The sequence below is a fragment of the Ixodes scapularis genome, unplaced genomic scaffold, assembly GCF_016920785.2.
Source record: "Ixodes scapularis isolate PalLabHiFi unplaced genomic scaffold, ASM1692078v2 PGA_scaffold1__304_contigs__length_218370807, whole genome shotgun sequence".
NCBI lineage: Eukaryota > Metazoa > Arthropoda > Arachnida > Ixodida > Ixodidae > Ixodes > Ixodes scapularis.
The window spans coordinates 198103228-198116921 of record NW_024609846.1 but is presented as its reverse complement, the minus strand read 5'-3'; the positions used below and the strand labels follow the sequence as shown (position 1 = coordinate 198116921).

The 13694-nt window shown below is 43.6% G+C and overlaps 1 protein-coding gene across 1 annotated transcript; it reads right to left on the bottom strand.

The window, feature by feature from the left end:
* Window positions 1-1911: 1911 nt before the first annotated feature.
* LOC120836273 lies at window positions 1912-10708 on the bottom strand. The gene is made up of 9 exons (XM_040216413.3): window positions 10636-10708; window positions 9284-9475; window positions 8945-9100; window positions 8056-8202; window positions 7006-7056; window positions 6742-6810; window positions 5905-6119; window positions 4053-4212; window positions 1912-2987 (listed from the first exon to the last, which is right to left on the bottom strand). The coding sequence occupies exons 2-9, from the start codon at window positions 9471-9473 to the stop codon at window positions 2872-2874; spliced, it is 1104 nt and encodes a 367-aa protein (XP_040072347.1). The 5' UTR covers window positions 9474-9475; window positions 10636-10708; the 3' UTR covers window positions 1912-2871.
* Between the last annotated feature and the right edge of the window lie 2986 nt (window positions 10709-13694).

Genomic DNA, 13694 nt, shown 5'->3' with positions numbered 1-13694 from the left:
TTTTCGAAAAGCGAAGGCTAGTGGTTCTCCTTCTGTGTGGACTAAGTATTTTCAGTGCCTAAAAGAGTACACTGCGTTAATTAAAACTTTCAAGAAGAAGTATTTTCATCAGGACTTGCCCAACATTCTTCGAACCAACCCTACTAAATTTTGGAAAACGATTACACCCAATCCTAGTATGCAGTCCATTGAGCTAGTTGACAAGGACGGTGTCGTGCCCGGCGAACTTGCCCCGTCAGTAATGAATGATTACTTTTCTTCCATCTTCACAACGGAGCCACCAGATAATATTCCCTCCCTCCCTCTACTTCCGTTTTCCCTAATGCCTCCGATCACTGTCACTGCATCTGGAATTTCTAATCTTATAGATAAACTAAAGGTATCTTCTGCCCCGGGACCTGATACAATTTGCTCGAAAATACTGAAGAATACGAGAGACATCTCCTGTTTATTTTTTCAGCTCATTTTTAACCAGTCATTGTCAGACGGCTGCGTTCCAACGTACTGGAAGATTGGCCGCGTCATTCCCGTCTTCAAAAGCGGAGATCGATCCCTTCCTGATAACTATCGTCCCATATCGCTCACATGCATTGCATCGAAGCTTTTAGAGCATATCATCCTCTCTAACGTTATGAATCACCTAACCTGTTATAACTTTTTTTTTCCAAAACCAGCATGGTTTTCGCCAGGGTTATTCCTGCGACACCCAACTTTTTGAATTTTCTCACGACCTGCACACTAACCTTGACTCGCTCTCTCAAACGGATGCCATCTTCATAGACTTTTCGAAAGCTTTCGATCGGGTTCCTCACCTACGCCTACTCGCAAAACTATCGCGACTCAATATTGATCCCTTAATCGTATCTTGGATTCGCAGCTTTCTCTCATCCAGAGTCCAATATACAGTCGTCAACACTTTAGAATCAAGCCTTACCGATGTTTCGTCTGGGGTCCCACAAGGCAGTGTCCTAGGTCCGCTTCTTTTCTTGATCTTTATTAACGACCTTCCAAATTCTATCACCTCTAACATACGTTTATTTGCTGATGATTGTGTCATTTATCGCCAAATAAATTGCTCCTCCGATCACCTTCTTCTTCAGAAAGACCTCGATAATATAACCAAATGGTGTGATCAATGGCTAATGTTACTAAACCACCCCAGATAGAACATGCATATTCTGAGGACCTCCTCAGAATATCCCACTCGGAAGTTGGGATATCCCCAGAATATTTGTGGTGGGAGATATATTTCCCCAGAATGTCCGTGGGATATCCATTTGGACCACTTTTCTAGTCCCCAGCATATCCCCAGAATTTCCCCTGGTACGTTGTCAGTATTTCCTACGTTTATCCGTGGGATCTCCGTACCAGATCCGGGTTGTCCTTGAGATATCCCCAGGATATTCGTGGTGGGAGATATATTTCCCTAGGACATCCGTGGGATATTCTTTTGGCCCACTTTTCTGGTCCCCAGTATATTCTCAACATATCCCTATGGATGTTGTCAGTATTTGCTACGTTTATACCTGGAATCTTCGTACCAGGCCCTACGGGTTGCCGTCTGTACACTGTAGGTTTATATGCGGGGCCTTACAGGCAGCTCCAACATACAGCGTGCCAACCTCCTCATGTGCTGGCCAGACTATGGTAATATAATATCTCCGTTGCGTTGATTGACTGGCACTCGACGCTTGTAGGCAGTGGCCTGGGTCACATAGCTGTCAGCTGCAAGTCAAGTGTGTACCAATAGAACTTGACTGCACAGTTTGCCAGCTGTGTTCTTACCTAAACATACATTTTCCACAGTGACTATGAGCTTGGCAACAATAAAATTTCATGCGAGTGAGATATCTCAGGTAACCTGTAGGGCTGAGCTCGAAGAAAGCTGTTCAGTAAAGACATGGGCACATGTTAGCCTCAAAAGCATTGAATACTTTATTATCAGAAAAAGATTGCCCTAATATATATTATTAAAATAAATGTTTGCTTAACATTCCAAAAATAAAAATATCACAATATACCAGGCATTTTAAAAGCAAAGTTGTACTCTGAAATGGCCTGCAAAAAAGTGATTTTATGTATCACATAGAAAATTTGTTGTTTACTGGTTAGATATTTCCATTAAAATTTACAAGTTTCAACTAAAAATGACATTTTCAAGGACTTGGCGGTAGCTCTCGTGAACAGCTAAAAAAAATGGCCATGTTTGCTTACTTTTTACAGAAATGGCGCTACCAGTCCATTAAGTACTTAATGCATTGTTCTCACTTCATGTTTCAGAGGGAGATATTTGTCAGAATTAAGTTCTTAGCACGAGTTTTCAATTAGGTTAGACAGGCACACCAAGAACTTAATTCTGACAGGTATCTCCCGCAGGAACACAAAGTTAAGCGCCGTTCACGTCTTGCAAACGAGTAGGACGGAGAGACAAGACTGGTTTTTAAGCTTCTTGCGACGTCTTAGGATTAGCTCCGCAGCAGCGCACCCGGTCCTAAGACGTCGCAAAAAGCTTAAAAGCCAGTCTCGTCTCAAGTGTGTAAACGAGCCTTTAGAAACACGTGCGTGGCGCTTGTCGGACTGGTGATGCCTTCCCTGCAAAAGGCAAGCAACCAATGCCGTTGTTGGAACTGTTACCAACAAGTCATCAAGTTCTTGAAAAAGTAATGTTTTTAATTTTAAGTTCCTTGAAGTCAGACTTAAAACTTCAAATACAATTAAATAATTTGACCAGTAAACAACATATTTCAGAAAATTTCTCTCGATACATCAAATCGCTGATTTTTACAGGCCATTTTAGAGTTAAGCTTTCTTTTGAGACGCCCAGTATTTAAAAATGACCAGAACCTTGCCGTCGAATTAGCAGCCCCTCTCCTACTTTTCTGGCTGCCGTTTCTCCATCCGTTCCTTCGCATGGGCCAGCCATGACTTCAGCGCCTTCTCCACCTTGTATTCAGTTGCCCCAAGGCCCTTATTGGCGAGCAGACATTCTGGAACGATAAAGAATGCAAGTGTGTTCCAAAGCTGAAGTAGTGCATGGAACCTGAAGTCAGCTGGTTTCTGAAACAAGAATAAGTAACCAAATGCACAGTGTATTTTTCCAGGATTCAAAGCAACTTAACATTGGTTGGCACATTCCAATCATTAATTCTTACACTCCGTTTCATGCTTCAATGCAATGCTACTGGCACAAGCGTGTGGCTTCATCTAGCATCCCACTTATGCAAGGGTGCGCGCAAAAGCGAAGATCATGCCACACGCTTGCGCCAGTAGCCTTAACAGCGTTGCACATTAAGTATGAAATGGAGCATATGCAGCCACCAAGATAGGCAATAAAATTATTGTTTTATAAAGCTGCTTCTAGCAAACTTTGATGTCTAAAAACCAGTGGGCAAAAAAATTTGACAAGTCCTGAATCTTTATGATGTCAGTGCAACTCGGCTTTACTGCGAGCATGGGATCAAGAAATAATGTGCTGCTGCAGGTAGCTGGCGTATCTCGACGCCTGCTGCTGCAGCAGCCACCGACGGCTCCTTAGGTCGAGATGTTGTGACTATCAGGCTTCTTAGTTTTAATATTTTGAATTCCTGAAGGTTTGAGTGCACCACTCAATAGTGTGAAGTCAAATTCAGTCAACAAAGCCCAACAACTGTTATGGCATATATGGGCTGATCATGTTGAGATGCCACAGTTAAATGGAATGCTTAACATGTTAAATATTGATCATAACCAATTTTAGGTGCTAATTATCACATCACACTTATGCTTGCGCATGGGCTGTGGGTAGTAGCATCACCCCAAAGAAATATTATGTTTTGTCAACTATGTAAAGTAAAGGAAAGTATGCAAGCTCACTAGTTCACAGTCCCTGCATAAATTTATAGGAAGAGTAAATGTTGATTGTGTTAAATTTTCCAGTTGATTAGCTTTTGCCGTCACAAATTTTCAGTACATTCAGCGCCCAAACTAGTATAGGCTTGTTTGCAGTGTGCACCACCAAAGTACTCTCTGTCGGGTGCAAGCCTCTATCGTGAGAAGTCAGCAAAGTTACATACCAAGCAGAACTGTCCAGCTCCGAAGGTAACAAAACTTCCTCTTCCCTTTGCCTCTTTGAAAGCTAAATTCAACCGCCACCTCATCTGACATTAGCTTATGAAGGACCCTTTGCAAGGCGTCATAGATGCTTTTTCCGTCACAGCCTTTCCAATGCATCTTCTGCAACAGAAAGTAAAAAAATAACTATTAGAATCCAGTGTCATGATTGTCACATGGCTGCTTGGATGAGATTTCTCAGTATAAAAATATGCAACTAGTAACACATAACATTTTCACCAGATATTTGCGCAGGATGTCCAAGAACAATGTTTACTTAAAATGGCCCGCACAAAGTCATCAACTTGACCTATCAAGTGGCTTTCAATGTACTAAAAGTTTAGGTCTTTACTCAGAACACAAAAGAAATAATAAATAAGAAACTGACTTTTTGTCAAAAGTAGGACACACACTGTCAGGAAGAGATAGAATGACGGCCATGTTTCAGTCAGTCACATGAATCAGTACCTTTTTAAAATCCACCACCCAGTTGCACCCCCCTGACAAGTCACAGCACCACAGCTTACAAAACCAATCCATACTATTCTTCAAAACTACATTGAATCCACCCCTCTGCAGTAGCTCATAGGGGGGATCGGTGGCCGAGTGGGCTGAAGCGCACACCCAGCTCGACGCGCGTAGAGCGAAAGCTCGCGCTGCAGAACCCAGGGATCCTGGGTTCGAGCCCCACCCCTGCCCGTTTCGATCTGGATGAGCATCGTACCGGCGTGCGGTCGTGTATCACTACTGCGTGGTGCACGTTAAAGACCCCAGGCTAGCGGTTGTACAGCACTGGCTAAATTGCTCATCTACAGCGTGTGACTCGTCGCAACTTTAATGGCAGACCAACTACACGCTGTATAAATATCCCCACAACCCCAATTATTATTGCAGTAGCTGATGTTTGGGCTCAAGAAAGAGGTTTCACGGTGCAACCAAGTCTTCCACTCCACCAGGCAGCACTTTGTTGCTTCTGTCGTCCTGAGTATGGTTTTCTCACGCGTCCTTGTCTTCGTTGCCCAGGGCCTACACCACACTGCCCTGAAAGGCACTTTCACAGCTGTGCTAGAAGCAGCTGCACTGTCTCAAGATGTACTCGACAGTCTCTTTGTACCCGATCCAGAATCTACATGTTGGGTCTCCTCCGTCAAACAGACGATCATCTCCTTTTGCAGTGCGCAATAACACAAACAGATGCATTTCGTCTGTCCATTTACACAGCCTACACAGACGAATGCATTGCAGACCCATACAGAAATTGAGAGAAATCCGAGCTCTAAGCACTTGCTGATCTTGTAGTTTCTCGTGCTTATCTGCACTGGACAGACCATATCTGGGTAATGTTAAAAAACATAGCTGCTCATCTATCTCTTCTCAACAATGTGCTCCGTGCCGTCGAGGAAGTCAGTTGCATCCTTCTTAGAATACACAGAAAGAATAAAACACATGAAGGACGAACACAGACGCACACAGTGTGCGTCTGTGTTCGTCCTTTATGTGTTTTATTCTTTCTGTGTATTCTGTAGTTTTCAACGCGCTCTCCTACGTGTACATCCTTCTTATTTCCTTTGTACGAGTTGAGACTAAAAATTGTAATGCCTAAATATGGCCAGTAAAATATATTTGTGAAAACCTTATATATCATTGCTGAATTTCGTAGGCCATTTTAGTGTGAGCTCTTCTGGAGGACACGGGTTGTAATCAAAGCAAGCTGTTTGGTGTTGCAGATGGGCATACATTTGAATCTACAGGCATCTAAAAAAATCTAGCCCAAAAAAATCATGATGCAACTTAGAATGATAGGCACCAGCTTACCAGCTTTTTCTTCATTTCTTCGTTCTCCAACGAATTGTCGAAACTCAGAAAATCCTCAACCGTGTTGAATGTGTCCAAGATGATGTCATCACTGGAGTCTTCGACATACTGAGCATTCTGGCTTAACTTTGCCACAATGAAGTCCAGTTGTTGAGACTGCTCCTCTTGTTTAGCTTTTACCATGTGCAACAAACGGAACAGTTCTTTCTGCATTCCTGCAAAATATACAAGGTATATATTGTTAATGCGTGTGTCACAACAAACATGTTTCAGGAAAGTGGTAAAGTAACTGAGAATAGGGTAAACTTGCTGATTTAGAAAACTTTCAATAATTCAGACTTGGCTCATTTAAGCTCATTAAAGCAACAATTATTTACCCAGAGAGATTGATCTAGCATATTAATGTTATGCATCTGGCATTTATCTGCAATGTAAGTACGAGACACAACTGCTTGATTAGAGAAACAGGCTTAAGCGCCGTGCACACTCTTGCGACTGAGTAAGACCGAGAGAGACCAGACCGGTTTTTCAGCCTCTTGCGACTTCTTAGGACCAGCTCCGCTGCAGCGGAGCTGGTCCTAAGAGATCGCAAGAGGCTTAAAAACCGGTCTCGTCTCTCTCAGTCGTACTCGGTTGCAAGAATGTGACCGGGCCTTTAAAGTGAACTGTTAAATTACCCTATTTTAAGGAAAACACTTGCTATGGTAAATTTGTGAATACTCTGGAATAGCTTATTCATTTGGATCTGTTCATTATACTTGCTTTCCAATGTCAACAATTCAATCTAAGCTATGCACAACAGAAAAATAATACTATGGGAAACAGCAATGAACACACCTTGGTTGTCTGCAGCATGGTAACTTTGGTGCTTTTCTCCGTATGGGTGTCGCCTTTTGACATTGTGACCTGTGCGAGATTTTCAAATAGTGAATCTAGTACTGGTACTGGCACGGCCATATATGCAACATGAGGCAATATGATACACGAGTCTGAGCCTATGCTAGCTACATTTTTCAGTCTGCTAACGAGGCTACATGGTTAATTTAAGCATAATTATTTTAGTATTTCCGAAACTAAAAATAAGGTTCTTATATCTCTCACCTTTCACACCAACTCTAAAGTTTTCCTTGTGTGTCTTCTGAGATGAATGATCTGGAAGATCGCCAAAAACTTAAGAGCTTTAGTAAAAGAATGCTCAGCACACTAGGGACTGTTACCAATAATAAACTGCGAAGCCTGAGGAATTAACTGCAGTTCATGCAAGATGGTGTGTATTCACATGCGGCCCTGAAACTGTAGCACACAAGAGCAGAATAATAGGCACCATGAAATATATGCAATGTTTCCGTTGCTGGGTCACTCCGCTTTTTTGTACGAGTCTCGTGCTCATAATTTTAATAGCAACAGTATTTTTTTCAAAGCTTTATGCAGTAGGGCTGATGGTATTATAAATAATACAAATATAATTGTATTAAAAACAAAAGCCGAATATTGAATTGAATAATAAACTTATTTCGCATGAGCTCAAATATTTACATAGTTGTGCAAGAAAAAGCAGCTGGTGTGTGCATTCTGTGGTCAACTTTTTCCATCGGGCCGTAACTAGAAAACTACTTTACACATTTAATTTTTGTAATAGTGTAAGCTTCTAAGGATGCTTCATCTATCACTCTGAAATGCACTTTGCAACAATATTTCAATTTGAAACGGGGATCGACAGATAATTCTTATCTGTCGATCGCAAAAGGCCTTTTTATCTGCGTACTTTTGAGTATGCAGTATTCAGAATATACATATTTATTTATACTTTATTAGCTAGCCCATAGCAGAATGAGAAAACCAAAATGCATTTCGCATATTCCGAATCTAACAGGACAGGTCTTTCGGTCGCCTTTTGACGAATATGAAGTATACTCGAGTACCTGACTACTATATTAGCAGTTTGATTTGCAAATCAAACTGATATGAAGTCAATTAAACAACATAATAAAATACAATGTGCCTGATGACTGGAGCTAAAAAAATAGCCTTGTAGTGATATAACTCAATTGATTTGACAAATTCCGACAGCTAGGGGGTGCTAAAAGAAGTCATGGAGAAAAGCCTAAACTGTAAGGGAAAGAAAACCAGACAGGCTCAACTGTAACTCACCTTGTTGCACTTGAGGGGGCTCATTGATGACCACAGGAGGGGTTGGTGGTGGTTCAAAAGAGCTTGCTCCCACTGCGTCCCACTCATCATCAGACTCTACCGCAGGTGGTAGTGGTTCCTTTCGTGGTTGCAAGTATCCGTGTGCCTCTGAAAAAATTGTTTGGGAAATTACTGTAGACACACATGCTCAAAGCCAACATGAACACGAGGTCTACATCCGAATACAAGTTAAGGTCGCAAAAGATGCACCACCACGTGGTGATGGGGTGGGAAAGGGCTAGACCCTATAAAGGCGTGAGGAAGAAGCAAAAAAAGCTTTTTCGTTTAGCTGAACTTTATTTGACAGGTCTGAAGGAAGATTGACGAAAGAAAGAGTAAAACACGCAGGACGACGAACATTTAGAAGAAATGTTTGTCATCCTGTGTGTTCTATTTCTCCTGCTGCAGTTAGCTCGACCAACATACTCTTCAGATAATTTAACAAAGAAATGACACGTAGTAAGGAAGATTCTCTCCTAGCAATATTCAGGTTGCAGAAGAGAATTTCAGTTATTAGGAATGAAACTGAAATTTCTCTCTATTCGGTCATTAGTCTGCACAAGAAAAAAGTGCAGAGTGGGTGACACTTATCCAATGACTCAAAGTCACCCCTTCCCCACTTTTTTTTCTTGTGCGGAGTAATGGCAAAATAGAGAGAAGTCTCGGTGTCGCTCGTAAGAACTAAAAAATTGTGACGCAAATATTGCAAATGGAAATTTCCAACAGAAACTAATTTTGAGACATGCCTATTCTACCCAGGCCATAAATGAAATATTTTTTTATGAGTAACATGATAATCGAACCGCTAGAACCATAAGCTGTGCAGAATATTCTGTAGACAATAGCTTACTGGAAGTTGAGGCACAGAAGCCAACCAGTACATCATCCTCATCAGTTTCATCTGTCTCCCATCGCATCGGCTTTTTTCGGCGTCTTTCTACGTCACTTTGCAAATCAGAGGTCTCTTCGGCTCGCGGAAGTTTTCGTCTAGCCTTCTCGTAAGACTCTGCAAGTTCGAGAAAGAAAAAAAAAAGGAACACGATACAAAATTTCACACGCTACACATTTTGGAACGATTAAATTCCATAAATAGAAAGAAAAAAAGTTCATTAACTGCTGAACTTTTAAAACCAATTGATGTGCAATGAGTTCTGAAATGCAAGTTATGGGAATTCACTGCCATACTAACCAAACCAATCCATGGCAGTGCACTTTAGCCGCTCCCAGGAGTCTGGTGGTTGGTGCACGTTTTGCACCATTTGTTGCAACTTTCTCGGGTTCTTCTCTGGTGGCCAAGCGACATAGCCATCCTTATACCAGGACCTTGGAACAACTGCGACCTGATCATCATAATCGCTGAATTTCACGATTCCAAACATTCCTAAAAGTAAAACCAAGTACAGGCATTTGTTATTTTAGGGAAGACAGCTGAGGGAAGGCAGCACAAAGATTAGTTTGCAAAAAGAATGAAGACCTACGTATTACTCAGCTGCAATGGTTAGTAAATTTGCACTGCACACTAACATTCTCAATCTAAAATTGTTTATTTTCCAGCCTTCAGCAGGTATCCTGAATTTAAAACTAATACTACTAATATTAGCTCAAAATAAACGTATCAAATGATAAGTTTGTTTGTTTTTTTTGGCTATTTTTGGGCTATTTTTCTGGATTGACATTTGGCTATTTTTGGGCTATATCTCGTAGACGTTTGGCGGGTTGGAGTTCAAACACCTGGCAACCCTGTTATCTGCAAGTAGAGGCATTCTGGGAAAGTTGTCAAAGCTTGTAGATTGTCCACCAAACCAGCAGCCAGTCCAAAATGACAATAATGCCCGCCACCCAACTCCGTTATTGCTGGGCAGTTTCTTGGAGTATCAAGCAGAGTTTTAGCACAGCTTGGCAGGGACGAGAAGCAGGGATGGTTCTTCACCAATTTTAGGTCATTCAGAGCCTGATGTGAGATACTGTTCTTGATACTCCATCGTTTCTAAATTGGTCAACAGAATCGCTTTCTCCATCACTTGAAGGTTTCGGAATTTTCGCGCCCGCGGCACCTGCGGCTCCACTGTCGCCGTCATTACTGTGAGCGGAAACATTAGAACCTCCAGTGTTTTCGATACTTCCAGAAAAGAGACTTCCCTCACTGGTGTTCAAGACTGTTTCCTGACTCTCTGCGTCACGTTCGGTGGCAGCAGAAAAACGTATGCCGGAGCTGGGTCCCTCACTGCCGGACGACCCGTCCGACTCGCCCGCTACCGCAGTCTCACAGTAAACTGCGGGGACGGAATCGCACACCAAATCGACGGCCGCGCCTGCCAACCGTAGACTCATTCGTACATTTTCACGTAGTTTCCGCCGAAACGTCCGGGACGTCTTGTGTTTAGGCATGACAGCGCGCGACCGCACCTGTGCCACAACCAAACACCGCGCCCGGATCACTCAAAACCGCGAGCAAGAACGATCACAGGGTTACGCACGAAGCGTTCATGAACAGTTTATCTGACACCGCGAAACTTATGAAGTAAGAAAAAGTGTGCTTACCTGTCACCCTTGCTCATTTCACGACGAAAACGAGTTTTTGTTTCTTTACGGAATCGCGCCAAATAGTCCAACCGTACAAACTGCGCACGCGCTAAGTTGCCTATAGCCGATACTAGTACCGCCATAATTTCGTATTCGATTTGAAGCTTTATAATCATTAAATATGGTATTAAAGTACATTTATAATAATAAGACAACAATTAAAATTATTTAATTATTTATATATATATATATATTTAAATTTTTGTGCATTTAGTTTTGTATTCTACTGGTTGAGTTTTCAACAGGAGAATTTCCCAAACTCTTCCCGCACGGGATATACTGGGGTGCAATCCGACGAATGTCCCCAGGACAATGGCCTTTAACATGATCTCCCACACATGTCCCTTGCAGGATATCCCGAGGATTGCAGTCCCAGGGATATCCCCAGAATTAGTTCCTCCCGGCCGGGACATCGGGATATTATGGGGATATCCTCAGGACTTTGTGTTCTGTCTGGGACTCTAAATGTAAGTTTGTCTGTTTTTCTCGAAAACATTCCCCATCTCTTTTCAAATATTCTCTAGGCTCATCAACAATTGAGTGTGTTCAATCGTACAAATACCTTGGCGTTCATTTTTCTTCCCCTATGTCTTGGACCCTCCACATTGACTCCATACATGCCGAAGCTTCCAGAACGCTTGGTTACATTCGACGTTGTCTGCACTCAGCCCCTCCTGCTTTGCGCCAGCTGGCCTACGAAACTTTTGTGCGTCCGAAGATTGAGTATGCTGCTGCCATTTGGTCCCCACACCAAATTTACCTCACTAACACCTTCGAATCAATTCAGAATCGTGCTGCCCGATTCATTCTTTCTAATTATGAACGCACTGCCAGTGTGTCGGCCATGAAGGCTTCCTTATGCCTCCCCACTCTCATTTCTCGCCGAAGAATATCACGCATCTGTCTTTTCCAGAGGATTTTTTATTACCACCCTTTACTTAGGCAGTCTCTACTGTTAGAACCGCATCGTTCACCCCGACGACTTTTTAACTCCCTTAGTGTACGTCGCATCCATGGTTCCACTGTCACCTTTAACAGCTCATTTCTTCCCCTTGCCATAATAGAGTGGAACAATCTACCGGACCATGTAGTGCTCATCAGTGACCCCGACCTCTTCAGACATGCTGTATCGTCTATATTTAATATGTAATCAGTGCGATGCTCCTACCTATGGCCAGTGCTCAGCCACATCTTGTTTCTATGTTTTGTTTCTTGTTTTTATTGTATAAAAGTTCTACTTGTGTGTTTCTTTGTATCCCCCCCCCCTTATGTAATGCCCCTGGCGGGGCCTTTAAGGGATAATAAATGAAATGAAATGAAATTACAATAATATGAGAGACAAAACGGCAATTATCAAAAAGAGAGATACACAATGAGAGAGACACCGAAGTTCAGCCATGTACTTGTTGGCAGTTTCTGTTGGTTTCCGCCCGACTGCATGGCAACCGAAATACTTTCAAAGCACTGAGCTCACCTAACTCGTAGAGCTCACCAAGATCAAGGCTCATAGCTGCAGCTAGCTGCTGTATAGCCAGACCTCATTGCTCCCTTGACCTCATTGCTCCCTTTCTGCATTCTTTTGTAAAATCGGTGACACTCGGACAGTTTCAGCGGCGCAGGCGAAAAGTAGTCACTCAGGTGATTCTTGATCTCTTCATAAGTTTTCTCAGACGGTTTGCTTGGCGTCGTTAGTTTCCTAAGGATGGAGTAGGTTTTGGCTCTTATACTTGTTATGATGGCTGCGACCTTCTTTTCGTCCGGTAGGCCATTCAGCACGAAGTAATCATCTGCTCGTTCGATGTAGGAGGTCCAATCCTCCGCCGATTCATCAAAGCTGTCGAGCTTACCGATGAGTGCCGCCGGTACCGGTGCTGCCATCGTGGTTTTGGCGCGGATTCCTGCCGTCCGCTAAGCCTCGTTTTCACGGGCGCTCTTCGATTCCGCCGACCGCTGAGAAGGGGGCAATGTCCCCATGGACGGAGTACATACTTATCCCGTCCTCGTCGCCAATTGGTCGTGTCTTGGTATAACACTTTTAATTACATACTAAGGAGCCGCATTTCGGCATACAATGGGAGTCCGGTTACCATCGCGGCAACGTCGTGGTCATGGCGGTCTTGCTTAGACCCGTGTGCTCTCACGCACAGGGTTGCTCGAATGAATATACGTATGCAGCTGAACACAACAGTGGCCAAAACCGGCGGAGTCTTTAGACAATGCTTCAGGTCGTCGGCGATCCTTTGATGTTCGTCAGACAACTCGAAGCTCGCGTCCCTCAGCATTAGCTTACGCAGCGGTGATGATCGTGTTGCGAAGTCCGGGATGAACTTTCGAAAGTGATTTAGGAACTGTAGGAATGAGTAAAGATGCTTTGCATCCCTCTCGGGCTGAAGCTTGTCGACTGCAGAAACACGCTGAGGATCGGGTGTTCTGCCTTCCGCCGTGATCACATTCCCGAGAAATTGAACGCTGGTTCGTACGAACTGGTACTGTCGCGGCCGACGTGAGTCCCCAGGATGGACCAGGCTCGGCTGGGGTCCAGATCCGGACGGAGCTCCTGGCAGGAATCTCAGCAGGCGGCGATGGTTAAAACTCTCCTTTATTTACATGTCAAGGGAGCAATGAGGTCTGGCTATACAGCAGCTAGCTGCAGCTATGAGCCTTGATCTTGGTGAGCTCTACGAGTTAGGTGAGCTCAGTGCTTTGAAAGTATTTCGGTTGCCATGCAGTCGGGCGGAAACCAATCGCGGAGGTGCACCAGTTTCGTCACCCACGCCTTCTCGGAAAGACCCTCTGTCCAAGTTACGTCACACGTCCGCGCACACCACACCGAAGAGGTCGGCTTACTCGATGGCGCCATGCATCAACGCACTAGCCTCTTTTGAAGGCGTCGTTCTTGCAGGTGTCTTGGGGCAGGCAGGGCGAGAGCTTGACGTAATGTTCGGGTCCGAGGTCCGCTGGGTTGACCTTGCCCGGGTATCTCACTTGGCTTTCAAGAAGAGCAGACATTCGGCCGG